This window comes from Corticium candelabrum, chromosome 10 (genome assembly GCF_963422355.1).
Source record: "Corticium candelabrum chromosome 10, ooCorCand1.1, whole genome shotgun sequence".
Taxonomy (NCBI): Eukaryota; Metazoa; Porifera; class Homoscleromorpha; order Homosclerophorida; family Plakinidae; genus Corticium; species Corticium candelabrum.
The window spans coordinates 8,175,270-8,202,769 of NC_085094.1; the positions used below are offsets into that span (position 1 = coordinate 8,175,270).

At 41.5% G+C, this 27,500-nt stretch overlaps 5 protein-coding genes across 7 annotated transcripts in view; 3 read left to right on the plus strand and 2 right to left on the minus strand.

Moving 5' to 3' along the window:
• The window catches only part of LOC134185587 (calcium homeostasis endoplasmic reticulum protein-like), a 7,363-nt gene extending 901 nt beyond the window's left edge, over window positions 1-6,462 (plus strand). Inside the window, exons 3-18 of one of the 2 annotated variants that reach the window (XM_062653408.1) lie at window positions 961-1,141; window positions 1,509-1,694; window positions 1,897-1,973; window positions 2,488-2,565; window positions 2,908-3,022; window positions 3,088-3,138; window positions 3,193-3,225; window positions 3,299-3,332; window positions 3,832-4,307; window positions 4,602-4,735; window positions 4,848-4,931; window positions 5,088-5,192; window positions 5,252-5,305; window positions 5,365-5,444; window positions 5,848-5,939; window positions 6,017-6,462. In XM_062653408.1, coding sequence (XP_062509392.1) covers window positions 961-1,141; window positions 1,509-1,694; window positions 1,897-1,973; window positions 2,488-2,565; window positions 2,908-3,022; window positions 3,088-3,138; window positions 3,193-3,225; window positions 3,299-3,332; window positions 3,832-4,307; window positions 4,602-4,735; window positions 4,848-4,931; window positions 5,088-5,192; window positions 5,252-5,305; window positions 5,365-5,444; window positions 5,848-5,939; window positions 6,017-6,124 — 1,888 coding nt within the window. In that variant the 3' untranslated portion in view covers window positions 6,125-6,462. The remainder of the gene's footprint in view (window positions 1-960; window positions 1,142-1,508; window positions 1,695-1,896; window positions 1,974-2,487; window positions 2,566-2,907; window positions 3,023-3,087; window positions 3,139-3,192; window positions 3,226-3,298; window positions 3,333-3,831; window positions 4,308-4,601; window positions 4,736-4,847; window positions 4,932-5,087; window positions 5,193-5,251; window positions 5,306-5,364; window positions 5,445-5,847; window positions 5,940-6,016) is intronic. The other variant, XM_062653409.1, reaches the window with a different exon arrangement.
• A 532-nt stretch (window positions 6,463-6,994) lies between these two features.
• Window positions 6,995-8,675, minus strand: LOC134185545 (kynureninase-like). Its single transcript, XM_062653356.1, has one exon. The coding sequence runs from the start codon at window positions 8,619-8,621 to the stop codon at window positions 7,185-7,187; it is 1,437 nt and encodes a 478-aa protein (XP_062509340.1). The 5' UTR covers window positions 8,622-8,675; the 3' UTR covers window positions 6,995-7,184.
• Window positions 8,676-8,684: 9 nt separating this feature from the next.
• On the plus strand, window positions 8,685-14,848 carry LOC134185546 (glutaryl-CoA dehydrogenase, mitochondrial-like). The gene is made up of 15 exons (XM_062653357.1): window positions 8,685-8,782; window positions 8,842-8,908; window positions 8,970-9,037; window positions 10,027-10,089; window positions 10,148-10,208; window positions 10,348-10,457; window positions 11,433-11,562; window positions 11,636-11,720; window positions 11,793-11,924; window positions 12,324-12,427; window positions 13,893-13,962; window positions 14,027-14,082; window positions 14,308-14,396; window positions 14,531-14,602; window positions 14,745-14,848. The coding sequence occupies exons 1-15, from the start codon at window positions 8,719-8,721 to the stop codon at window positions 14,813-14,815; spliced, it is 1,242 nt and encodes a 413-aa protein (XP_062509341.1). The 5' UTR covers window positions 8,685-8,718; the 3' UTR covers window positions 14,816-14,848.
• A 2,354-nt stretch (window positions 14,849-17,202) lies between these two features.
• On the minus strand, window positions 17,203-20,752 carry LOC134185414 (uncharacterized). Its single transcript, XM_062653194.1, has 3 exons — window positions 20,022-20,752; window positions 19,910-19,959; window positions 17,203-19,836 (listed from the first exon to the last, which is right to left on the minus strand). Exons 1-3 carry the CDS (start codon window positions 20,452-20,454, stop codon window positions 17,344-17,346), a joined length of 2,976 nt encoding a protein of 991 aa, XP_062509178.1. The 5' UTR covers window positions 20,455-20,752; the 3' UTR covers window positions 17,203-17,343.
• Window positions 20,753-24,888: 4,136 nt separating this feature from the next.
• Window positions 24,889-27,500, plus strand: part of LOC134185544 (glycogen debranching enzyme-like) — a 19,748-nt gene continuing 17,136 nt past the window's right edge. For both annotated transcript variants that reach the window (XR_009970794.1, XM_062653354.1), the window contains exons 1-5: window positions 24,889-24,988; window positions 25,052-25,286; window positions 25,812-25,965; window positions 26,137-26,846; window positions 27,450-27,500. The exon at window positions 27,450-27,500 is cut by the window's right edge and continues 162 nt beyond it. Coding sequence is in view for 1 of the 2 variants with exons in the window: in XM_062653354.1 (XP_062509338.1) it covers window positions 24,901-24,988; window positions 25,052-25,286; window positions 25,812-25,965; window positions 26,137-26,846; window positions 27,450-27,500 (1,238 nt within the window). In the remaining variant the exon portion in view is untranslated. The remainder of the gene's footprint in view (window positions 24,989-25,051; window positions 25,287-25,811; window positions 25,966-26,136; window positions 26,847-27,449) is intronic.

The following is a 27,500-nucleotide window of genomic DNA, read 5'->3' on the forward strand; positions in this document are numbered from 1 at the left end:
GACAGACAAGATAGACAAGACAGACAGACAGGCGGGCAGACAGACAGGCGGGCAGACAGACAGGCGGGCAGACAGACAGGCGGGCAGACAGACAGGCGGGCAGACAGACAGGCGGGCAGACAGACAGGCGGGCAGACAGACAGGCGGGCAGACAGACAGGCGGGCAGACAGACAGGCGGGCAGACAGACAGGCGGGCAGACAGACAGGCGGGCAGACAGACAGGCGGGCAGACAGACAGGCGGGCAGACAGACAGGCGGGCAGACAGACAGGCGGGCAGACAGACAGGCGGGCAGACAGACAGGCGGGCAGACAGACAGACGGGCGGGCAGGCAGACAGACGGGCAGACAGACAGGCGGGCAGACAGACAGACGGGCGGGCAGGCAGACAGACGGGCGGGCAGGCAGACAGACAGATAAGACAGACTGGCAGACAGACAGACAGACAAGACAGACAGACAAGACAGAATCAAGTTTATTGTCAACAATCTTCACTACTACAAACAGTTATTGTTAAAATGAAATGTTCTACTTGTAGTCCGAGACTATTGCTAATGAGTAAAACACTGAATGACAAGACAGACAGACAGACAAGACAGACAGACAGACAGACAGACAGATAAGACAGACAGACAGACAAGACAGACAGACAGACAGATATACAGACAATATTTAGTCACACAGATGACATACAAACAGGTGGATAATTGGACAGACATACAGATGTATAGGCAAACTGCAGACAGACTGACATATAGACAGTTGATCACATAGAGAGACATCCAGATGGACGGATAGTAGAGGGACAGACAGACAAATGGACAAACAGATGAATAATGTAGTCTGATAAACAGACAAACAGATACACAATAAACAGACAGATGGACAGACAGACAGATGGACAGACAGACAGATGGATTGGTTGCATTGTGATAAGACTCTTGATGAATGGTGTTTGTAGATGGAAGGTTCAGGTTGAGCGAGCATCGTTAGTCCAGAAGCAAATAGAAGCTCAACAGAAGCAACTACAGGAACAGAAGAGACAAATAAGGCAGGCACAGCCGGGTAGCAACCCTTCTGCTGTACATCCGAGTGTTCAGCACAGTGTTCAAGAGGCCATTATTCAGAACTCGATAGAAAAAGTAAGTTTTATACACATGCACACACACACACACACACGCACACACACACACTTGCACAAACACGCACACACGCACAAACATGCACACATGGACACACACACACACACACACACACACACACACACACACACACAAGACACACACACACACACACACACACACACACACACACACACACACACACACACACACACACACACACACACACACATGACACAAACAAACACACACACACGCACGCTTGCTTGCACAAACACGCACACAAACATGTGCGTGCACACACACACACACACACGCACATGGACACACACACACACACACACACACACACTCACGACTCTACGCTGATGTCATACATTTGTCACAGGCTCCATGGCAGCAAGACAATCCGGTTGAGAATCCTTCTACAGTTGCTTCCACTCAGTTACCATGGAATGTACTAGGAAACGAGCATCGAGACGAACCAACAGGCGATCAAGATCTGCCCGACATGACAGAATTTGAAGACATCATTACACCAGTTGTAAAGTCTTGCTCAAAAGAATCCATTCAGGTACACATACAGTCCACAATCTATGGAATTAGTGCACCCACATTGTTGTCACTGTCATTGCAGTGACCATTCTTGAATTAAATCCGTTGTTTGTGTTGCATGTTGATATTAATTTGATTTAAATTGTGATGTTTGTTTTTCTAATTTGATTTTGCTCGACGTTTTGAAGTTTGTGAATAGTTTGTGTGTGTTTTGTGTGTAGAATGGTAAGAACTGGGTGTTCAGTAACGCTCAGTCGCCGTATCACTGCTATCACATCTCACAATATCTCTACTACAGGTTAGTACATTGAAATATAACATAAGAATTTATTAATAATATTATTGATATTAATAATATTGATATTAATATTAATATTTATTATTAATATTAATAGTATAATTTATTAATTATATTATTGATATTAATAATATTGATATTAATAATATTGATATTATATTAATAGGATAATTTGTTAACAATACTATTGATATTAATAGTATAATTTAATATTATTATTGATATTAATAGTATAATTTATTAATAATATTATTGATATTAATAGTATAATTTATTAATAATATTATTGATATTAATAGTATAATTTATTAATAAAAACTTGTACCCTGCTGTGCTCATCTGCCGGGTTGGTGGGTGCCCAGATGGGGTAAAGACCCCACCTGCCCATCATGAAGGGGCAAAGCAACACAATATAATAGTAATATTAGAAATCATAAATAAATACATGTTAAAATAAATAAATTAGGCACAACAAACAACAACTAATTAAATCGTATTATTCGTTTCTTGTTAGAGTTGGAGGAGTTCCTGATGTTTTATTTACTGATAAGCTTCGTCTCGTCTATCTCATCAGCGATATTTTACATCACTGGTAAGTTATAGTGGATAGGGTTGACAGACATGGAGAAACCAACAGATAGACAAACGTTTAGAAAGACAGACATACAGACATACAGACATGTAGACAGACATGCAGACAGACATGCAGACGGACATGCAGACAGACATACACATAGACAGACAAACAAACAGACTGATAGACAGACAGACAGACAGACAGACATGCAGACAGACTGATAGACAGACATACATACACACAGACAGACAGACAAACACACAGACAGACAGACAGACAGACAGACAGACATGCAGACAGACTGATAGACAGACAGACACACAGACAGACAGTCTGACAACATGTAATTCTCTATAGTGCTCGTAAAAATGCACAAGAACTGCTGCAAGCGATCGAAAGTGTTGCAGTGCCTATCATCTGCACAGCACTAGCGGACAACCCAGATGAACAACAGAAAGGAAAACTACAAAAGGTGCGACACAAGTTCATCGCATATTCTCAGTATTGCTTTTTATCTCATTCATCTTGTTGCTTTAGGTAATTAATATATGGCAGGGAAATAGTTTATTTGGAGAAGAGACGTTGCAGGTGCTGGTGTGGTTGTATGTTATTGTTTTGTTTGTAATGTTTGTTGTTGATTAGAAAATGCGTGAAGCGATTGCCATTCCACAGAGAGTGAGTTGTGTTGTGTTGTGTTGTGTTGTGTTGTGTGGATGATGGATGTTATTGTGTGTATGTTTGTATGTAGAATCATGAGATTCTCATGCAGTATCACGTTCCTGGTGAGTTGTGTGATGGAGTGATGGCAGGCAGACAGACAGACAAAGACACGGGCAGACAGACAAACACATAGACAGACAGACAGACAGACAAACAGACATACACACACACAAACAGATATACAGACAGACAAACACACAGGCAGACAGACAGACACATAGACAGACAGACAGACAGACAAACACACAGGCAGATAGACAAACACATAGACGGACAGACATACAGACAAACAGACAGACAGACACACACACACACACACACACACACACACACACACACACAGACAAACACACAGGCAGACAGACAAACACACAGGCAGACAGACAAACACATAGACAGACAGACACACACACAGACAGACAGATAGACAGACAAACACACAGGCAGATAGACAAACACATAGACAGACAGATGTACAGACAGACAGACAGACAGACAGACACACACACACCAGACGGGCAGACAGACAGAGAAATACTCAATGCCACAATGTCATTTTAGTTGATTATTCTCGGTCTACTCGTCGACTCCCTCAGTGTGCTCCCACTGCCGATCTCCATCCACCTCTCATGCATCCATCAGATCAACTGAGTGCACAGCCTCCCGTCTATCAGACTCTCCCGCCTCCACCCCACCACCAAAACCAATCATTTGGTTTGCTCCCTCATCCAGGCTTCGACCCTCGTCCACCGCTTCTTCCCGCTCCACAACTACCGATGCAATACAATGACAACCAACAGCCACATCAGCCGATGTTTCATCCGCCGGTTGGATTTGATCCTGTTCCTCCAGCTCCAGTTCCGGTGGCAGCTCCTGTGCTTGGTCCACCTGTTTCTGGAGTTCGTCAGCCATTTCAGAGTTCGAGATCTCGTGTGAACGAATTTGAGTCGGATGTGCAGTATGACCAGAATGGAGATATTGTGCCCAGAGTGCCTTACTATGAATTGCCGGCGGGATTAATGGTGCCGTTGGTTAAAGTAAGTGTTTTCTTGGTTAACTACTTACCTCCTGCAGCTGGCATGTCTCTGTTTGTGTGCCTGTTGGCATGCCTGTCTGTCTGTCTCTCTGTCTGTCTGTCTGTCTAATTTGCTGTTTGCTGATTTGTCTCTTGGCTTGTCTGTCTGTCTGTCTGTCTGTCTGTCTGTCTGTCTGTTTGTCTTTCTGCTTGTTGACTTTACTCTCTATTCTGTGGTCTGATCATTCTTGTCATTTCATTGTCTGTAATTTTTATTAATTTTTGTCTTTAGTTTCTCTAAAATTTATTGTTTTAGGCATCTGATGGAGCTTACAAACCTATTGATGTGAATCTGTTTCGTCTGCCAGTACCGCGTCCTCCTAGTGAGCAACTTCTAAAAGCGGTTGAAGAATTCTATGCTCCTCCATCAGCAGACAAACTGAGAGACATGTAAGTCATTCAATAGATTTTACAACCAACTCATTAGGAAATCACATCTACAGTAATCCATTGCTCAACAGGCTTCAATTAGGTTCACTGTTGTGTCAATTATGTGCTTTAGTGATGGCTGGGAAAAGGGTGCTTTGGATGACTTTTACCGCAAAAAGAGAAATGCAGTTCGTAGCAAAGAGGAGAGAAAAAGACGGTCAGTCAGTGTCCACATCGTTTCATGTAGTTTGGAAATAAAAATTGTGTTTGGTGTGTGTGTGTGTGCACGTGTGTGTGGACGTGTGTGTGTGTGTGTTTGTTGTGTGTGTGTGTGTGTGTGTGTGTGTGTGTGTGTGTGTGTGTGCACGTGCAGATCTCGATCGAGCTCAATGTCTCCGGTGCATCACAGACATTCTCCATCAAGATCGCCTGTTAAACATCGCTCTCGTTCACGGTCACCAAAGAGAGAGGAAATAAAGTTTGTAGGAGGATATGAATTGCTACTGAATGGTAGTTAGGATGCGTGTTTGTGTCAAGGTCGTTGTCGCCACAGAGACAAAAGCGAAGTCGGAGCCCATCACCTGAGTTTGTGTCAGTGATGTTGTGTTGGACTTGAGTGTACTGGAGATGGGCTACATCTGTTGTTGTAGATCTCCGTTTATTCAAGCTGCTGATCTCAATACTCGCATCACAGAGGATAACGTTGGTCACCAGATGCTGAAGAGAATGGGTTAGTGTAGCTTGCTTTGTTGTGTGTGATGTAATTGCAAATTGATTATTGAACTTTACTGTTTGTCTGTTTAATAGTTTGTCTTTTTTTCTGTCTGCCTGTTTGCATGTCTGTGTGTCTGTCTGTCTGTTTGTCTGTCTGTCTGTTTGTCTGTCTGTCTGTTTGTCTGTCTGTCTGTGTGTCTGTCTGTCTGTCTGTCGTTTTGTCTGTCTTTTGTTTGTTTGTCTGTCAAAATACTTTTTGTCTGAAAGGTTGTCTGTCTGTCTGTCCTTTGGTTTGGTGTTTGTCACAAAGATTTCTATGAAACATTCTGCTCTTTCGGTATCTATTTTATTGTCTCATTTTCCTGATTTCCCTCAGTTGTCCAAGCGATTCAGTGTGTTTAATTCATCTTGTATTGTAGGATGGGAAGGTGCCGGACTCGGCGCAGCAGAGCAAGGAATACAGGAACCCGTCAAGGGTGGAGACATTCGTGGCGATGTGGACAAATATAAGGTACAAATCACACGTCAATTAAGCTCTTTACTCGTGGTTGAGTCTTACAGTAAGCAACAATACTGTCATTTTTACAGGGACTGGGAATGGACATGAACGACACATTTGATGTATTTAGACGTGCAAAGAGTTACACGTTTAACAGAGGCAGCTTGTTTGCTGCCGGTCGACCCGATCTCAATTGAGCGGTTCTGCAGTTGTATACAATAATACTGCTGGTAGTCGTGTATTGTGTTGTCTGTTTGTGTATCACTGAAATGATGTCACAGCATGACGAATGTGTGCTACTGAATGTCTGACAAAGCAGGTGCTATATTGTAAGAGAGTTGACTGTCAACTACGTTCTTTTCGGTGGACTCTCACTCAAGTCGTGTAGGGATAATTGATATCAAGGTGATTTTGTTTGTGGTAATTGCTGCAACAGCAACTATCTAGTTAATATTGTTGTTACTAAGTGGCCAATTTGTTATATTAAAGATGAGTTTGAATTTCTGTATCGCAGTGTATGTAATATCAAACATGTAAGGTATTTGATTGTTTTGTGGGGTCAGGAATGGGATGTTGAAGGTGTTAGGGGTGGGATGTTGGTGTTAGGAGTAGAATGTTGGTGTTAGGAGTGGGATACTGGAGGTGTCAGGAGTGGGATGACATGTTGGAGGTGTTAGAATGGGATGTTGGAAGTGTTAGAAGTGGGTTATTAGTGTTAGGAGTGGGATGTTAGAGGTGTCAGGAGTGGGATGTAAAGATGTAGTGCTTTACATGTAACATCACATGAGAATTGTACAAAAGGGAAAACTTATAGTTACTAGAATATGGAAACTTGACAGAGGGAGTTGTGTATTGTTATTAATATTAACTAGATTCTACCATTGCCCTTACAGGAAGCTAACTAGACTACCTCAGATGCCAGACCTTCATGCATGCAACCAAGACATAATACTCATCTCTGGGATTGTTCAGAGTGCACTGCCCCCATTGTATTGTTGGCAGATGTGGTAACAAGGCCACAAATTCTTAATTAAGGGTTATAGAACAATACTTTTTCTGATCTCAAATTGAAGGTAGTAAACCTCTTGCCATAGAAGTTTTATTAAGTCATGAGTTGAGTATGATTTATACACAAGAAAAATAGAACCACGTATCAAAGCTTGCAAACCAGTCCACTGATAAACATTACAAAATTAAAACCAATGAAACACAAATAGAATCACATGAAACACGAATATGTCATACAAAGTGATGTCTTTATTGCGCGTCCTGTTTCAGTATCTTTTGAAACGACTCTTGCAGCAACATGACAAACATATGAACGTCTTCAAATGAGTTGTATGATGGAGCAGGTGCGACACGCAGAGCATTTGGCTCTCGCATATCAACAACTACTCCTTTCTGGGTCAACTCATTGTGCACCTCACACACTGGAACAGAAAAACGGAGAGACAGCTGAGCTCCCCGCTGCTTGACATCGCTTGGTGTGATAACTTCCAAAGAGGGATGATTGATATCAACTTGACCTTTGAGGAAATAATGCTGTAGCAGCAACTCCAAGTACCCTGTCAGAATGATTGATGTGGCCCTTAGTTCTTCCATAGTGGTTTTGTTGAAAACATTTAGACTGGCCAGAAATGAAACCATCTGTAGAACAGGAGGATTCGAGCAACAAAAACCATTTGCTCCAGGAAGCAGCTGCCGCTCATTTGACATCTTGAACCTCGTCTCCAAATCGTGACCCCACCAGCCTTCCATGCGTGGAATGCCAAAATCAAGAGCATGGTTCTTGTGAACAAAGAACCCACCAATACCTCCCGGACCGGCATTGAGATATTTATATGAGCACCAGCATGCAAAATCGACTCCCCACTCATGAAGTTTGAGTGGAACATTACCAACAGCATGAGCCAAGTCGAAACCGACGTTACAACCCTTCAAATGTGCTGCTTCCGTGATGGTTTCAATATCGAAAAATTGTCCTGTGTAGTACTGAACACCACTGAACAGAACGAGAGCAACAGACTCTCCATGTTTCTCAATAGCAGCTACGATATCCTCGGTCCGCAGTGTCTCCTCATTCTCTCGCGGCTCGACGGTAATAACCCCACACTCGGCATCAAATCCATGCATCCGAATCTGAGACTGAACAGCGTAGTGATCAGACGGAAACGCTTTACTTTCCATCAGCACCTTGTACCTCTCCTGCGTTGGTCTGTAGAATGCCACCATCCCCACATGCAAATTAACAGACAAAGAATTCATGACGCTCACCTCCACCGGCTCGGCACCCACTATTTTTGCCATCTCATCCTTCACTGTGCTCTCAATTGAAATCCAGGGCCTTGTCTTTGCTTGCACATGCGCAACAACACCTTTTCTCTCCCATTTTTCTAGTTCTTCGTTCACCAAGCTTCTTGTCTCTTTAGGTTGAAGTCCCAAACTGTTGCCACACAAATAGATGCATTTCGCGTCTGAGTCGCAGTCGTTTACATCGAGGTCTTTAATACTTGGATAATGGAATTCTTCTCTTAGATGTCTGACTGGATTGACTTGGTCGAGGAGGCGCGCAAATGCTAGGTCTGTCACTTGGAGGCCTCGGGACTCCGAGAGAGACAGCAATCGAGAGCTGGGATGATAGGAAGTTGTTAGATAAGACCACACGTCATTGATATCCTGAGATACATCCTCCATGTTCTTTTGGTTGCAATGTATCTGGACAGCGAGGCATTACTTATTTATATAAACATACGGGTTAAACAAAATACGCGTTTTATAGTCACGTGATCTCATGGCGTTGTCTATGCGCTTCTTTTTTCGGTTCGTGGCCCCAAGACGGTTGGCGTCATCAAAGAGTGCGTACAACCAATCTTTTATTTTGTATGGTACGTTTACGTTTGCGGTAATTTTTTAGTCAATTTTGATTGGCGGGATCCTCTCAGTCTCGAATGCCGACTGACTGAAGAAGAGGTGCTGGTTCGGTGCGTATGACTGATGAATGAAAATGTTTCTTTTGGACGTTGATCATTTGCCTGAATATAGAGATCAAGTGCGCCAGTATTGCGAGGAAAAGTTGTCGCCAAGAATTCTTCAAGCGAACAGAGATGAATGTAGGCATGGTGTATGCGCATGCGCAAATGTGTCAATTTGTGTGGGTGTGTATGTATATCGTTGGGTTAGTACTTTTTCGTTCTTAATTTTTGCTGAGCATAGCTAGGTTTCTAATTCGGGTTGCACAACAGCAAGGGGCATGGTCCTATATGGCTCTCCATCGAACTCGGGGTATATATATATATATATATATATATATTATATACACACACATATATATCCGTGTGTGTGTGTGTGTGTGTGTGTGTGTGTGTGTGTGTGTGGTGTGTGTGTGTGTGTGTGTGTGGTGTGTGTGTGTACACGAACCTCAAATTTCTCTTTCCCACGACCACGTTTCATTTTAGGACCTACTTCATTGAATCAAAAAATTGTTCCGTGTTCGATTACAGATCAGTCTAGGAACGATTCGTGCAAGTGACCAAACCCAAACAGTGACGAAAAAACCTTACGAAGTTCCGTTGCCCACCTTTTTGTATTGTAGCTAGGGATTGTTTGTACTTGACAACCAAGAAACACCTTCAGGAGTTGAATGCCACCTACAGTCAACTATTCACACGTCCCATACTACAATCAATCCTTTACTACACTGTGCTGCATCTAACACTGTTGATAGTCAATGTTTGCTGATATCAACTTTTATGTCAGTAAATACCATACCACTGTCGTTACAACGGAACTGAGTGCATACCTAGACTGTGCATTTCAATTGTCTTGATCACGATCGCAAAACGACGACTACCTATACCAGGCCTAGAGACGTAATCTAAACTACTAGGAAGTTTGCAGGTTTGCTTCCATGACAGCTAGGGTTTCAACAAATACGTATTGTATAGCTAGGACTTAGCGTTTCAGTAGACGGTCTGAAAATTCCGTTGGACATGTTACTCACGAACGCGAGGCTCCCACGGATACCGTACAACTAGTTAAAAACTTTTCAAATTTAGTAAACAGTTTATTGATTTTGAAACAATTTTATTTACCTTTTTAGATTTTCATAAAGAAATAATGTCGGAGATGGGGGAACTAGGATTTCTGGGTTCAACGATCAAGGGTAGAGATGGAGGAGAACACAAATTATTATTGGATGTGTCGACAATTTGTGTGTGCAGGATATGGTTGTGCTGGAGTTTCGTCTGTTGCGTATGGATTGATGGCAAGAGAAGTGGAAAGGTTTGTGTGTGTGTGTGTGTGTGTGTGTGTGTGTGTGTGTGTGTGTGTTTGTGTGTGTGCACATGTGTGTGTGTGTGCATGTGTGTGTGTGTGTGTGATTTTATCTCAATTTTTGTGATAATTAAGTTTGTGTTTATAGAGTGGATAGCAGCTATCGATCTGCGATGAGTGTTCAGTCATCACTAGTGATGCATCCTATTCATTCATATGGATCCAACGAACAGAAAGAGAAATACCTACCAAGACTTGGTTAGAAGTCTGTCTGTCTGTCTGTCTGTCTGTCTGTCTGTCTGTCTGTCTGTTTGTTTGTCTGTTTGTCTGTCTGTCAATGGTATTATATTTTCATAAATCAGAACTATTACAGGCTAAATCAAGCTAAGCAAAGCACGATACACTACAGATGACCCTAGCAGGGTCTTACAATAATAACTAAAGAACAAAAAACTGAACAGTGTCTGTCTGTCTGTCTTCTTGATAACGTGGATGGACATCACAATGTGCATGGCCACCATAGAAGACGCCTAGCGCTGACGTGAGGTAAAGTTGCGTACAATCCATGATGACAATGTTGATACAGAGGAGTAGACAATATGGGTAGAGGAAGACGTCACGACGTGCATGGCCACCATAGAAAACGCTTAGCGCTGATGTGAGGTAACGTTTCGTACAATCGACGATGACGACGCTCAAACAAAGGAAATATTGACGCAAAGACACGAAGAGGGAAGTACCAAACAATGACTTGTAGACAGCAGACTGTGCAGATGAAAAGGCGAGCAAACAAACGATCAAACACGAAAGGGACCTCAATGGCCAACACAGTCATAAACGGCGTTAGCAACCGAAGCCGCGAAATATGACGTGGACGATGACTTGAAAACTCTTCTCCTCGATCCTTGAGACGAACAGACTAGAAATGTGTGGTCCGCCACTCTCTGTCTGTCTGTCTGTCTGTCTGTTTATCTGTTTGCCTGTTTGTCTGTCTGTCTGTCTGCCTGTCCATCTGCTTGTTTGTCTGTCCATCTGCCTGTTTGTCTGTCCATCTGCCTATCTGCCTGTTTGTCAAAGTTTTCTGTCTTCTGTCTGTCTGTCTGTGTGTTGTCTGTCTCTGTGTCTGTCTGTCTGTCGGTCTGTCTATTTGGCAAAGTTTGTCTATCTGTCTGTCCATCTCTGTCTACTATTTCATCATATCATTTAAATATTTATTTTCTTTTGTTATTACAGCTCGTGGCGAACTGATCGGCTGCTTTGGTTTGACAGAACCAAACCACGGCAGCGATCCATCTGGCATGGAAACGAGAGCAACACACAATGAGAGAACAGGAACATACATCATAAACGGTACAAAATCATGGTCAGTCAACCCCCACCATGTTCCACACTTGTGTCTACTGCATGTTGATCAACTGACAAATACGAATATTCAGGATTACAAACTCTCCCATTGCCGACGTGTTTGTCATTTGGGCAAAAACAGACGATGGAGAAATCAGAGGATTTTTACTGGATAAAGTAAAATGATTTACACATGGTCACTGGCTCTGTTTCATTAAATTTTGTGTTTCGTTTTGTTTGTTTGGTTAGAACATGAAGGGCTTGTCTGCCCCGGTTATTGAAGGTAAATTCTCACTTAGGGCGTCCATTACTGGTCAAGTAGTAATGGAGGATGTCGAGGTTCCTGATGAAAATCTCTTGCCTCACGTTTCTGGCCTGAAGGTGTAGCTGTAGTCTATTTTTGTTTGTTTAATTTGTTTATTTAATTTTGTTTGTTGTTTTTGTTTATTTAATTATTTGTTTATTTTTGTTTATTTATTTATTTGTTTATTTATTTTTGTTTATTTATTTATTTTGTTTATTTAATTATTTGTTTGCTAATTTTGTTTATTTATTTATTTTTGTTTATTTAATTATTTGTTTGTTAATTTTGTTTATTTATTTATTTTTGTTTATTTAATTATTTGTTTGTTTATTTTTGTTTGTTTATTTTTCTTTATTTATGTGTATATTTGTTTACTTACTTTTGTTTGTTTATTTATTTTTGTTTATTTATGTGTGTATTTGTTTATTTGTTTATTTATGTGTGTATTTGTTTATTGTTTTATTTGCACATTTCAGGGTCCATTTGGCTGCCTTAATAATGCACGATATGGCATTGCATGGGGCGCATTTGGAGCATCAGAATCCTGTCTACACGTCGCACAACAATACACATTAGACAGGTTAGTGTTATTTAATTAATTAATTAATTAATTTTGTAAAATTTATTGTTAATTAATTAACTTCTTGTTTATTTGTTTGTTGTCTTTGGAGCTGCTGGTTTTGTTTTCTTACTTTTAGATTCTCAATTTGTCTATTGATTGGATGATTGTGTGCTTGTTTCTCTGTCTGTCTGTCTGTCTGTCTGTCTGTCTGTCTGTCTGTCTGTCTGTCAAATTTGGTGGTTTTGGATTGACACAGATCAGTCAAATTTCACCAGCAGCTTTCTTCTTCATGGTGTCAAGCCATGAAAGACTTACCTGAGAGGTTTCCATCATTTTTGATTTAGTCAACTATCTTCAAAGCAGTAAATCACTGCCAGGGTCAATCAGCTCCATAGTGGCCTCTTCCTATCAAGCTTTACCACCATTGCCCAAGTCAAACCACGAAGATGGAAAACAACAGTCTTTTGATGACTTTATCTCATATCCAAAGAAATTACAGCATCCATTATCCACAAAGATTGCCAGTGATAGTGCTACTGATATTATTATACAAGCACAGTCTGATAGAGATGCAGCACGGTTGAGATCCCTGCAAGGATGAGGGGCTGGTGCATGGCTGGATGTCATACCCACTTCTGCTAAATGATCTTTTTAGCGTCTTACTTGAGGTTGGGAGTGGCTCTACCTTTCACCAATTGGATTAACAGGTGTGATTGTCGTCATGATTTGAATGAATACGGATACCATCATTTAACCTGTAAATATGGGTGTGGATCTGTGTGGTCTTGCAATTCAGTCTTAAATGGGTGGAGAGAATGCCTGTCTGACCTTCCCCTTCCCCATCAAACAGAACCGAGACATCAATACATCAATACTGAAGACCGTCCAGACATTACAATGTTTGATCCAAAATACTGGACAGAATTTGGATCTTGATGTGTCACTGGCTCATCTGTGGAGTCAGGACATTATTAGGAGGGCTAGCAAGGAAAATGGTCATGCTGTCGTGACAAGAAAAGAAAAGAAAATGAAAAACATTTAGAAGAGCTTGTTGCAGGAGGATATGTATCAAGATGTGTTCCTCTTGTGATAGAACATTTTGGGAGGTGGGGCACAAAGGCAGAGAATTTTTTGCAGCATTTGTCACAACAGTCAGCAAATCCAGAAGCCAATTTTAATGCTTCCATGTTCATGTCATATTGGAGAAAAAGATTTTTTACAATTCTGCAAAGATGCAATGCCAAAGTTATCCTTAGAAAACTTTCAAAACTGTCACCTAATCATGGTGATTTAGATAGATTATTTGATTTTGACATTCAAAGTCAAGTTCATTAGTTAATGACTTTGTTGTTTGCAAGGACTGATTTGTATTTAAAAAATCCTAGCATATGTACAAGTAGAATCTGTATGAGAATAAATTATCTGTCTGTCTGTCTGTCTGTTTGTCTGCATGTTTGATGGTGTCATCGTTTGTATGTTACAGGCACCAGTTTCGTCGTCCGTTAGCTGCTAATCAACTGATACAGAAGAAACTGGCAGATATGGTGACTGAGGTCACGTGCATGTTTATTGTATTCTTAGTGCTGTGGGTAATGTAATGGTGTGTTTTGTGTGCAGATTTCTATTGGGTTGCAGGCTTGTTTGCAAGTAGGCCGTTTGAAAGATGAGGGCAGGTATGGTACACGTGCTTGTAAATGGACATGCAAATGGATAGATGCACACACACACACACACACACACACACACACACACACACACACACACACACACACACACACACACACACACATTGATATATTGTACAGTTAGATTTAGATAAAGAGAGTCTCACTACATGATGGTGCAGGTATGCATACTGTAGATGTGTGTATTAGTATGTGTGTGTGTGTGTGTTACAGAGCAACATCCGAAATGATCTCACTTATCAAAAGAAATTCATGTGGAAAGTCACTGGAGATTGCACGTGCTGCTCGAGACATGCTGGGAGGTGAGGGCAGTGGTGTGTGTGTGTGTGTGTGTGTGTGTGTGTGTGTGTGTGTGTGTGTGTGTGTGTGTGTGTGTGTGTGTGTGTGTGTGTGTGTGTGTGTGTGTAGTTATTGAATGTACATGTATATTGAACAGGAAATGGTATTGTGGATGAATACAAGGTCATTCGGCATATGATGAACTTAGAAACTGTCAACACATATGAAGGTTGTTTTCTCTTTTAGAAAAATACAGATTGATAGACAGACAGACGGACGGACGAACGGATAGACACACAGATGGACAGGACAGACTTTATATTGATGCTGTGAGAGACACACAAGTGATATTTTTGTCACTTTGTTTCTAGGAACTCATGACATCCACGCATTGATATTGGGGAGAGCCATAACAGGAATACAGTCGTTTACTTCTCGTTAGGACTTTTGTATGAGATAATAATAATTGAATACAGTCACCCTACCTCTATAACGATAAGCTCTATAGCGATATTACCTTTATTACGATAGAAGCTGCTGAAACCAAACTTTCCCGATACCGTACAATACAAAACTTTACCTCTATAACGATATTTTTATAACGATATTACCCCTATTTCGATTTCTGCCGCTGGAACGAAACGCGTCTGTAGTAGTAGTATAACCATATTCATTGATATTAATGTGCTAAGAGTGCGCACAGCACTGCGAGGCACTTAAAACATGCGAGCTGCGCATGTGCATTGCAGCAAACACGGAGTCAAGTGCTGGTGCGGGGATGTGGAAGACCCAGTAGACACATTGACCCTCCTGTACTCACTCTTCGAGATGCCCGTTGTCATATTCGAGCCATTTCCACTTTCCTATCTCAGAACTTAACTATACTAAAGAACAAGGAACTGCAGGCAGCTGATGGAATCAAGTCTTCACTAGACAGAATGGCTACTTCTGTTCATCATCAACAAGCGACCTTGGACCAGTGGATCGATGACTAGTGTACTGTGATTAATTAGGCTAAACAGTTGGAACATCTAAATGTCACTAAGTATAGTCTAGAGTAAGAACTTGTGCACAGACAGTAATTCAGATTGCATTACCTTTATAACAATATTACCCTTATAACGATATGTTAGCGTGAAACGAAGATATCGTTATAGGGGTAGACTGACTGTACAATACTTTGTTGTTGTTATTTGCCCGGATCTCTGCACGAATCCACGTGACCTTTTATACGCGTTAGGTTATCCGGGCTTTCAAACAATTCGCGTCCTCACATGTACGTACTTACGAGAATGGACACAGGAGTAAAACCATATGAATGCAGTGAGTATGAAAAGAAGTTTACTCAATCTAGTGGTCTAAGTTTATCCCATATGAGAATGCACACTGTAATGCTTTCAGTTGTAGTAAAGTCTCTAGTAACACAACTCAACACCGCTACTAGAGTTACTCGCTGTTCCGCGCTTTAGCATACCTTATACTACTCATACTCCATAGCCCCAGTTAAACTAAAAGAGTCACTGCTGTCACATCTCTCCTCTTAATATGAAGTACCTCTACTAATGAATAGAGAAGCACATTAAAGTGCTAAACCCTCTGCCGGTGTGTAATCACATGTCTCATCACGTGATAATGATTTGTATACACTGGGGTTTAGCCCAACTCACTCGTCTCAGCTAAAGATTTCCAATGCATTCGTTTAGCTAAACAAAGTGCAAAGCGTCTCCAGATTTGCATACTTGTAGGTCAGTCTCTTCGTCCAACAAACAGACGCGTTGTCATGGACAAGTTAATGCACGTTTCCCTTCGCAAATTCCCATGGAGCGCCAAATTTATGTTGAAGACGACACTATAATTAATTAAGTTAAAAGTGATTTTTGCAACAACACCGCGGTCGCTCAGCCACGCACACCGACGTTCAAGCTGTCAGACTGCAGAACCATTATGCAGAAACACTGTGAACAAGCAAACTGTTGCAAGTCAGGTAGACAGTCTCGCTTTCTAGGTAGCCAGCAAGTACCGCATGGCGCCTGAATCAGCAACTTCGAGCGCCTGGTTGTTGGTGGAAAAACGCAAATGTAGACTAGGCGTTGTTTCTATGTGCTAAACCCTTGTGTAAAGCAAAGGACTGAACAGGAAGGACCGAATTTTCGTTTAATTAATAGCAGCTACCAAACAAAGAGAGGTGGAACCTTATGATGACATCACATTCGTCCAGTGGTCTGTAATGACATCACTTCTCTTTCGCCTATTGGTCGGAATAGATTTATTTGCATCTGTATAAATACGGTCGTACGGTTGTTGGTCAGAAGACTACTGCATCTTTAACCCGGACATCCGGGCCTCGGGTAATTTTAACTAGACAATGACATGGATCGCACGTAAAATGCTATCACGTGAGAGTGTTCTAGAATTACCAATAGCACGTACTTTGTTCTGTTTATCTACGGACCAATGTTACCTGGCCACCAGACGTATTCAGACAGTTCTAAGATGCGAAATCGAAAACTAGCGAATTCTATTGTATTGTATTTGTATACTTATTTCTGCCTCTAGTATGTTTAAGTCGTGTTACCCGTGCTGCCTAACGCCCATACAACATCCCTTGCTATAGCTATATACGGGCCATTGTGATGTAGCATTATATTATTACTGATAGACACATGCCCGCTGTATGGTTTGAGAGACCACCTATATACACGTTTATATGATAAACCGTACAAGTGTTTGGGTATAGTAAGAAGTGCTCTATCGGGTTTTAGAGCAGGATGTTGACAAGGCACTCTTTTTCCCAATTCAACTGCAGACTCTAAATAGAGGTATGACAGAACAAGTCGTGATAACTATAGTAAACAATGTTGCATTATCTAGAGTAGTACAGTAGTCCTAATTTGTATAATACGTCTTTCAACAACAATACGTATACATAAAATAGTTTGTACGCTAACTAGAGGAATCAGTGTCTATACACTACAAATTGTAGTAGCTTTCTATTTCTAGTAAAAGCCAAGTATCAGTTTGCTGGTTCATAATCTCAGCACGGTTGTCTAGGTATGTCTTAGACTGTTTGCAATCTCCTATAGTTTTGTATGCTTCAGCAAGACAGCCACATGTGATAGCAACTTCAATATGATGATTACCAAATTTCTGACATTTTATGCGAAGAGCATCTTGAAGCAATGGTATTGCACAGTCAGCTCTGCCGCTCCGAAGTAAAGCCATGGCAAGATCATTTTTACAATATCCAATATCCTGGTGATCAGAATTAAAGACTGCGGTGCGAATCTCGAGGCTGTGCCTAAGGAGGAAAACTGCTTCTTGTAAATTGCCTCTTTGTCGTTCAACGTTACCCAATACATTTAATGTAATAGCCTTGTCTGAATGATTCTCGGGTAATGTTAGCTGTTGAATGCGAAGTGCTTCCCGTAACTGGAGTTCTGCAACGAGTGGCTGTTGATTGACCAAGTAAGCTCTACCAATTGCAGTAAGAGTCATAGCTGAGATAGGATGATCGTGTCCATAAATGTGTCGTCGCACTCTGAGGCTCTGTTGCAAACATTGCAAAGCTTTCTCGGTATCAACATAACCAGGCTCCAAATATGCTCGGCCAAGACTAGCAAAGGTTTGAGCCAAAAGTGAGGTAAACATTAGTCCTTCTGTTTCAGTAACGTGTGCACATATTTTCATCGACTCTTCATAGAGTCTCTTGGAGTGATCATTTTGTCCAATATCGTGATATGCACGACCAAGGCTTGTTAACACAGAAGCCACATAAATACTTTCGTATCCACACAAATCGACATATATGTTTTTACTTTCCTCAAACAGGTGTATGGCTCGATCAATGTTTCCTTTATCTATGCATATGCTTGCCAGTTTTTTCATTGACTTAGCTCTTACATGTTTACAGGTTTCTCCTGCTAAAGTAGCTTCCTTAACTGCCAATTCAGCATTGCAAAGAGCTTCGTCTTGTTGATACATGCCATCAAAGACATCAGCCAACTGGAGATAGCACTCTACTAATTGCTCTTTTTGCAGAGGAGGTACACACTTATACAAACGCAAAGCAGCTTCAAGACATTTCTTTTGTTGACAAAGCATATTTCCTGTGTCTGACCACTGTCCAACTTTACACGGGCCACCAAGAGCATCAATTCCACTGGAACACAACATCCAAGCTTCTGCAATAACCTCTTGATTTGTCCCACTGCATGAAGGTTGTTGCAGTATGTGCAACATGTGAGGAAGGAGTAAGAGTTGAACAGATCTGGCATGTTTTCTGTCATAATCATTTTCTACTCTCTTGCTTTCTGCAACGAGTGCCTTAAGTGCAGCTAATTCCCAAGAGTTTTTGTCCAGATTACTTTCCCACATCTGCCTCAAAGCATCATGAGTGGAAGCGTGTACATGAATATTATCAACTCTGGAGAATAGAATAAGACTGCAGTTTCTCATTGTGAGCTTGTCTACTTGTGATGAGCTACCAGAACAATTTTCTATAAATACAAGAACAGCAGAGACAGGAAGTGAATGTTGTTGACAACAAACTGAAATCATTTGCAAAGCAAACTTTAGTCGTTCATTTGATTCTGTCATTTTCTTCAAGGCAGCCCAGATAGCAGTTCGAAGTGTGTGAGGATATGTCTTATTTTTCTCAGCCAAATACTCTTCAGTCTCTGCCTGAATGTTTTTACTCAAGCGATCTATGTACTCACGCCATGACATTTGTCTCCCATCAGTTTGTCTTGTTTCTCTAACATACAGCCCTGCACTAGCAAGAGAAAGAGGGTTGTAATCAAGTTCAGCTGCTAACTGACGAGCACCATCTTCATTTTCACATTTTGAAATGCAACGTAGTAGATCAACAGATTCACTTGGTGTGAGACCGTAGCTCAACCTTATTTCGTCTACTTTAGGATTGCCACGAGGCACCACACTTCTGTCACTCGTAGTTACCAAGATCATACCTTTTTGCCAGTCATCACTGCCTGGTTCAGGCCAGTAGCCTGACAATAATTTATCTGTTGACCTCGTTAGGTTGTCAATAACCAATAGCCATTTCTTGAACGTCTTCATACGATGTTTTATATTATCAGCCAAAGTCTTGAGCCTTCGCGTAACATCAGTTATATTTACTGCAACATCTACAGCTCGAGGACATCCTATATGTTGAGCTAGTTTCTGAAGACTCGTGTCAAATTCTTTCACCGATCCTGCCTTCAGTACACCTATCATGTGCGGACGAGAGTTTTGTTTCTTCCATTGCTGTTCTACATCTTCTGCATATTGTCTACCTAACTCGGTCTTCCCACATGCAGGTGGCCCAGTCAAAAATACATAAAGTAAGGCCTCTGCAACATCTCGTTCATTTAACTGCTGAAGCTTGATAAACGTTTGTGAAATGACCTTAATGTCTTGTGTCCTTGATACAACATCATGAGCATTAGGTCTGTTCAGTGGTACCTACAATTTACAACAGTTTGTAGCAACAACTCACAAAAATGAATGTTAGATAGGGACCCACTCATAATATTACCTTAGAATTCTGTTCATGGATTTCTGTGGTCCACTCTTTTTCATCACGTTCTAACAGTCAAACTTATTAACTTTCATTATAACCTTGCACTTTGTAAAGACATCGACCCTACCTGTAAAGTAAGTGTGGAGCAGCTCCAGAGCACTCCCAAACTTCATTCGTTTGAAAGCGTCAAATAGGTCTCGAACTGTAGCTTCAGTCCTAGCACCCAAATCACGCAAGAGAGCTTCTGTTGGACTTCCATTTTGCTTCCCATACTGCATAGTGTACAGCTCCACATCCGAAGCAGTAAACAGCTCCACATCCGAAGCAGTAAACAACTTCGAGTCTTCCCCCAGTTCCGCACACAGACCTCGCCAGTCCAGGTCTGTCTGTGACGGCGGATCCAACAAGTCCGACAGTTTACTCACGAGTTTCTGCTCAAGGCATCTCACTTTTATTTGACTTGCAACAGGAGGTGCAGTAAACTTGTCTACGCACCAACGTTCTGCTGCAACTACAGCCGTCTGTCTGACTGATGCTACTGTACGTGTTCCTTTCAGCATTTCAGCGACGAACTTCTGCTCTGGAATGCTCTCTAGTACGGAGAGCACGAGTGAAAACGTTCCAGGAGGCTTTCGAGGAAGGATAGAGACGAAGAGTTTCCTAATGGCTTTTTGCTGGCTTTTCTACGATATTAGACAACGTCTCGTACTCTTCTGCATCGATGAGATTGTCAGCAATGAGATGGTCCAACAGATCTGTAATGCGCACTGACTTGACCAAATCGGGTAGTTTTCGCTTCACAATAGTTCCCCATTCTGGATCCCCCATAGCCACGCTTCAGACTTCCAAACGGTGCGGATCCACGTCTACTACGGCTGCGCACAGAGTAACCCGGATAACCCGTTTATACGTACGTATCACACAGTCTCGTACTTCCTCTGTAGATAGTACGTACGGTGACTGGCCAGAGTACTACAGTAGACTACTCTACAGGCAACTTTTGAAATGCCGCTTCAACGCAATCGTATCTAGATTGATTGTACGAGTTTCTAGAGCAACAATGATTGACATTACTTTGCTCTGTAAATCTATGGTATATTTCTATGGGATTAATCTTTTGCATTATAATTTTGTGCTGCCTAATTAGAGACTACTTGTAGGCTTAAGGCAACGAATGTAGAAAATTAACTCTAATTTTAGTTCACACTACATAGACTTTTGACAGTATCGTGTATAGCATTTTTAAAAGACAAAGATTTAGTCGACATGTACAGCTGTACGCATGCATGCATGCAGTAGTCTTGTCTTGATCAGTTTACTTACATGAGTTTCCCTGCTAGAGCTCTAACGGGAGGACCCACACCTTCGGCGAGCGCGGTGCATTTACGCTAATAAAATTATTTAATTATGCATCAGCACAGTACACACTGTAGAGTGTACTGTACCCCAAATAGTGCCAGACGCCAATGTGGCATATTCGAGCTCACGTGCACGTCTATATCACGTGAACGTGTAGCTCGTGACGCGTAGACCGGCCCTGCAGGTCCACTAGGCGGTGCTCCGTTGTTTTAACGTTTCTATTACTTCTCCACCAGGAAGTGGCTCTAGGAACCAATGCATCCAGCGTTCAATTTGCCGTCGAGGCAACCGGTAGGGCATTCACAGTATCGATCGACCAAACAACTCGGTTCACTGGCGGACCCATCGCTGTACACCTTAAATAAATAACATAGTCCTTCAGTCTTGCCGGTTTTTTGATCTCCCGTCCCGATCTGGTCACCTTTTTGGCGAAGTTGGGAGGAGCCGTCCCTGTTCTGTGCTGTCTGATGGATCTTCTAAACCCGTATAGTCGTTGTCGACTCGTAGTCGTTCCGGTGAGGGGTTTAGATGTCGTCTATTTCTGCACAGATCTTTGCCTTCGTGTTTTATCACGTACAACCGCGGAGTGTCGTGCTGCTTTATTACTTCTGCGGGATACCATTCTTTTTCCTTTTGCACTCGGACGACTTCGCCTGGGCATAGTTCTCTGCTTGGTCGAGACCATGGTCATGATAGTACTTCTGCTGCCATTGTCATTGTTTCGGCTGTTCCGATACGTCGCGAGGCATTTGTGGCCGAAGCACTCCTGAGGCTGCCGGTAACTTAGTCTTCAAGGTTCGGCCGATGAGGAGCTCGGCTGGGGACGCTTGCAGCTGCGGTCTAGGAGTGTTTCTTTGGTCGAGGAGTGCCGGGTACGGGTCTCCTCCATCGTGAAGTGTCTTTCTGAGCAGGTTCTTTATGATTTGTACGTTCCTCTCTGCGAAGCCATTAGATTTTGGATACCCCGGGCTTGTGGTTGTAATGGTGAATCCCCATTCATTAGAGAAGGTTTGTATTTCTCTGCTTGCGAATGGCATGTCGTCAGATATTATTTCTTCTGGAATACCGTGAGTAGCCGACATGTACTTCATAGCGCTAATGACCGACGATGATGTCTTGTCTCTCCGTTGCCGAACATCTATGTACTTGGAATAATCCGCTACTATCAGATAATCTTTGGCTTTCAAAGTCATGATACCCACTCCCAGCTTTTCCCATAGTCTTGTTGGTAGTGCATGTGGCAAAAGAGGCTCCTTAGTACTTACTGCTCCTCCGGAAACGCAGACGGGTCCTGCACTGACTGACCACTCGGTCGATGTCTTTTGTCATTCCTGGTCAATACATGACCGCTCTTGCTCGCTTTTTGCATCTTTCCACCCTCGATGAGATTCACGTACAATCTTTAGCATGTCTGATTGTAGCATCTTTGGTATAATTATCTTCCTTCCTTTGAACAATATGCCTCTGCCCGATGAAGCTCGTCTCCGATCGTGCAGTATGCTCGTATGTTGGTCGGTACATCCTCAATCTTTGGAGGCCAGCCCATTTCTATTCGTCGATTGAGACGTTGTAGCGCCCGATCCGTTGCCGTGGCCTGTTGTAACTGTGCTTTCTTTTTCGCACTTACTGGCAGCGAAGTGACCGAAGCATGGACCATGACTTGCATGTCACCGGTAAGTTCTGGATCTGCGTCGTGACTAGTCGCCGAGTGCGCCCGCGATAGAGCGTCTGCTGCGTACTTGGGCTTGCCTAAAACATAACGAACCACCGGGTCATATCTCTGTAGCTGTAGCATCATTCTTTGGAGCCTTGGTGGTGCTGCACCAATTGGCTTCTTCATTCTAGAGCTTCCAAAGGCTTGTGGTCGGTCTCAATTTTGTGACGGTCTTTCCATATCTTGCATTCGTAGATGACAGCGAGCATTTCCTTCTCTATTTGTGCGTAAGCTCTTTCAGCGGTTGTGAGTGTCCGTGATGCGTACGATACTGGCTTGCCTTGCTGCACGAGACATGCCCCTAAGCCACTCTGTGACGCGTCCGCTTGCACTGTGACCGGTTGCTCGGGATCACAGTGAGTGCCCGCATCATGCCGTGTATCCCATTTCCACATGCTTCCGTCCTTCATCAAATCTCTGAGTGGGGCTGTGATATCGGACTCCGCTGGAATATAGGGGGCAAAGAACTTAATCATGCCTAGCAATCGCTGTATCGCTTGTTTGTCTTGGGGCTCGGGCATACCGACAATCGCTTCAATTTTTTTCGGATCCGGTCGCTGTCCTTGTTGACTAGAAAATGTGACCCTTACAGTTCACTCGGTGAAATTGTACTGTAGCTTCTGGAGACTAAATTGCACATTCCTTTCTCTTGCTCGTTGTAACACCCGAGCGAGTTCTTTGTCATCTTCCTCTTCCGTCTTGTCTGCCACAATCAGGTCATCCGCAGTCACGTGAACGTTTGGGATGTCCCTAAATGTGCGATCGTTCCTTTCCTGCAGCACTTCCAGTCCGAACGGCATCCTTGTGAAGCACTTCCTACCCCATGGAGTGCTGAATGCAAAACATCCCGGCTGACTCGTTAGACCATTTGACGTGCCAGAAGGCATCCTTCATGTCGACTAGTGTAAACACCGCTTTGCCAGCCAGTTTTGTGATAGAAGCTCATTCACATTTCTATCCATTCCTGCCAGCAGTGTTAATTTGCAGTTCATCTGTTTTCTCTATCTTCCACCATCCCAATATTGCTGTGACGTATTGTGTGACTTTGTCTACATGTAGTGACATGTTGGTGATAGAGAAAGTTCTAACGTCTTTGTCTGATTTGCTTGCTTATTCAGACGTGAACGAGATGAGATGAATGTACGCGAGAGAGTTAATATTTCTTATGGCATTGTTTGTGCAGTCGACTATTTGTCATCGAGTGGGAATCATTCAAGTTACATCAACCCTACCACTGTATTTATCACATCTCGACTGACCACCAAACTGTTAGATCCAGCAGCATCTTGTCTAATGCATGATAAGGTATGTCAACGTGCTGAGTCATAAGATGATGATCTGCATCGACTCGTCTGTCTTCTCACCAAGTTACACATTCATATTCACAATTTTCATGTTTGTCATCGTTTATGCAACATGGTCAGCCACGATGATAAGATTAATAAGTCAAGGGAAAATGTGGTGTGTATGACGGAGCCGCTTGAGTTAATTGATGAATTAAAACACAATGAGGAATAGAGTTGCAGGTCAGGTACACGTGAACTATCGATAGCTGATTGACATGTTATCTGATTAGATATGAATGTTGACTGGTTGACTTTCTAAAGTTTAAGTTTAAAACTATAGTATGTATTGGTTGAAAACAATGTTTTCGTATAGAATACAAAACAGTATAGTTTCCGGATATTAAATGGAATATACCATATTATGTAATGACACTCGAGCTCCCTCATACAAAATACAGATCATCAAATCAGCCACAATGTTGACTTACGCCTAATGTGATTAGATGACGTACACAACATCCAACTGTCACAGTCAAAAACGAATGCGCCTAGTCCCGCGTAAGCAGACCTTACCACCGCGCAGGTTAAAGGCGTGGCTTAGGTGGGTGGGGTTGACGTTCCCGGATACATTCCGCCCTTCTTCTTGTATGGCAGACACGAACAGCAGAGAAGTGCGTGTTCTGACATTAGAAGAGCACGCAGACTACGAGACAACACTATTCCGATTCCAGAAAGGTGAGTCTGAGTCAATTCGCGAGACAGTTTGCATGTTGATCGTTTTCTGGTTTTTTGTTCTAGGTGTGACGCTGCGCTTCAAGTTGTCTCCTATTCTTCAAGCTCTGAATGTCAACATACGGTGTAATCATCCGTCTGGCGGCTCGTGGACGCTGTTTGAGAAAGATCGTTTCCACCAATTAGATTGGACGAGTGATAGTCACTGTTGGTATGACGATAGCGAGAGATATTGTGACGTGGAGATTAGCTGTGCGGGAGCTTTCCAGTTTATTGTGGAATATAGGAAGTACGAGAAAGGGTGAGGCGCACTACTATTTCTCTAATTAATTAAATTGTTTTGTAAGGATGCACCGATCTCTCATTAGACTATTGTATTGGAGGGATGCATCTCATAATACATTAGACTATTGTATTGGAGGGATGCATCTCACAATACACTAGACCATTGTATGGAAGGGATGCATCTCTAATACACTATACTATTGTATTGGAGGGATGCATCTCACAATACACATAATGAACTCATTTATTGTATTGGAGGGATGCATCTCACAATACACTAGACCACTGTATTGGAGGGATGCATCTCACAATACACTAGACCATTGTATGGAAGGGATACATCTCTAATACGCTGTACTATTGTATTGGAGGGGTGCATCTAACAATACACTAGACTATTGTATTGAAGGGATGCATCTCACAATACACTAGACTATAGTATTGTGTTTATAAGGCTCATAGCTGTGGAAGCAACAGTGTAAACACAGCTTCAATTGCTGGTATACCGTGTTTACAATTTTGACTGTAATTATTGTTGCAGTGGGAGTGAGTTGGTGACCAAAATTGGGTATTTTCTTGTTGATCCTACTTTGAGACTGACAAAGACAACGACTTTGCCTCTCGACTGTGTTGCTTGTCTGACTCTTTTGTCGAAGAATCTTGGAGTTCTCACAGGATGGAAACAGAAGTTACAGGTAAATAAATACATAGTTACATCCAAAGTGTAGAAAAGATATGACTATTGTATTGGAGGGATGCATCTCACAATACACTAGACTATTGTATTGGAGGGATGCATCTCTTTACACATTAGGATATCATATTTTTATTATTTGTTAAGCTTGTCAGTAATTGTTAATCTTCAGGTTGCCAAGGAGGCCGGCTACAACATGATCCACTTCACTCCTGTTCAGCAGCTCGGAGAATCTCAATCAGCTTATTCCATCAGCAATCAGTTGAAATCAAATCCCAACTTTCACGCCAGCAAGGTCCGCCCTAAATCTACAAAACTCGTCAAGACATCGTCTCACCTAGGCGACATGGGTCATGTGATCGAAATGGAAGAAGGTCTGAAAAAGATCGGCGACCTCACAGAGTCAATCCGCAACGAATGGGGCATCTTATCAATCACAGACGTTGTGTGGAACCACATGGCGGTTGACAGCGATCTCCTCAAGGTTCATCCAGAAGCCGCATACAATCTCATGAATTCTCCACATTTACGACCAGCGTTCGCTCTAGATCAACTTCTCTATCAATTCTCGCTTGACATGGCTGCCAGAAAGTTTACATCCGAGGGCGTGACACCACACATTCGATCAGAAAGCGAACTGCATCATGTCATGCACGTACTAAACGATATAGCCATTGTAAAGGGACGATTGTGGGAGTATTTCACAGTCGATGTCGGTCAGTTGTTGAAGGAGTTTCGTATTGCTATTAGTGAGCATGCAGAGATCATTGACAGTGAGGATAGAGATCGACTGACACTGCAAATCATACAGGATCCTCTCTATAGACGACACAAGTCGACGATTGATATGAAAGTGGCAATGAAGATGTTCAACATCACAAAGTTATCACTAATTTATAATAATTATAACTTTATTATTTATAACTTATATAATTTATAATTATATAAGTTATAAATAATATTATTATTTATACTATTTATTATATAAATATATAATAAATATTATTTATTTATTATATTTTTATATAATAAATAAATAATTATTAATAACTTATAAAATAATTAAATAAATATTTATATAACTTATATAATAATTTTATTTAATTTATATAACTTATTTATTTAATTATATAATAATTAAATAAATATTTATATAAATAAATAATAAATAATTTATTTAATAATAATTAAATAAATAATTATATAACTTATAAAATATTAACAAATTTAAAATTATATAAGTTATATATTTATTATTAACTTATATAATATAATTATTATATTATATAAGTTAATAAATATAATTATAATTTATAATAACTTTATAATAAATTATAATTTATGACTAATTTATTGATCTGTCAGTTAATATATTGATTTATTACTAATTTATTTATTTATTACTATATATATAGTAATTACTTATTGATATTAACAGCATATACTTACTACAAAGCATGTTTGACAACGGGTCCTATTTTATAGGCAATGTGGCTCTGAGAAGAGCAGAATCGAGATGTGCTGCTTTGATTTCAA

Coding starts and splice junctions, on each gene's coding strand:
- LOC134185414 (XM_062653194.1), bottom strand. CDS start 20,454: ATGCTGAAAGGAACACGTACAGTAGCATCAGTCAGACAGACGGCTGTA. Junction 19,960..20,021: donor GCTCCACACTTACTTTACAG/GTAGGGTCGATG, acceptor TTTGACTGTTAG/AACGTGATGAAAAAGAGTGG. Junction 19,837..19,909: donor TCCATGAACAGAATTCTAAG/GTAATATTATGA, acceptor TGTAAATTGTAG/GTACCACTGAACAGACCTAA.
- LOC134185545 (XM_062653356.1), bottom strand. CDS start 8,621: ATGGAGGATGTATCTCAGGATATCAATGACGTGTGGTCTTATCTAACA.
- LOC134185546 (XM_062653357.1), top strand. CDS start 8,719: ATGGCGTTGTCTATGCGCTTCTTTTTTCGGTTCGTGGCCCCAAGACGG. Junction 8,909..8,969: donor GAAGAAGAGGTGCTGGTTCG/GTGCGTATGACT, acceptor GCCTGAATATAG/AGATCAAGTGCGCCAGTATT. Junction 10,458..11,432: donor GAAATACCTACCAAGACTTG/GTTAGAAGTCTG, acceptor TTGTTATTACAG/CTCGTGGCGAACTGATCGGC.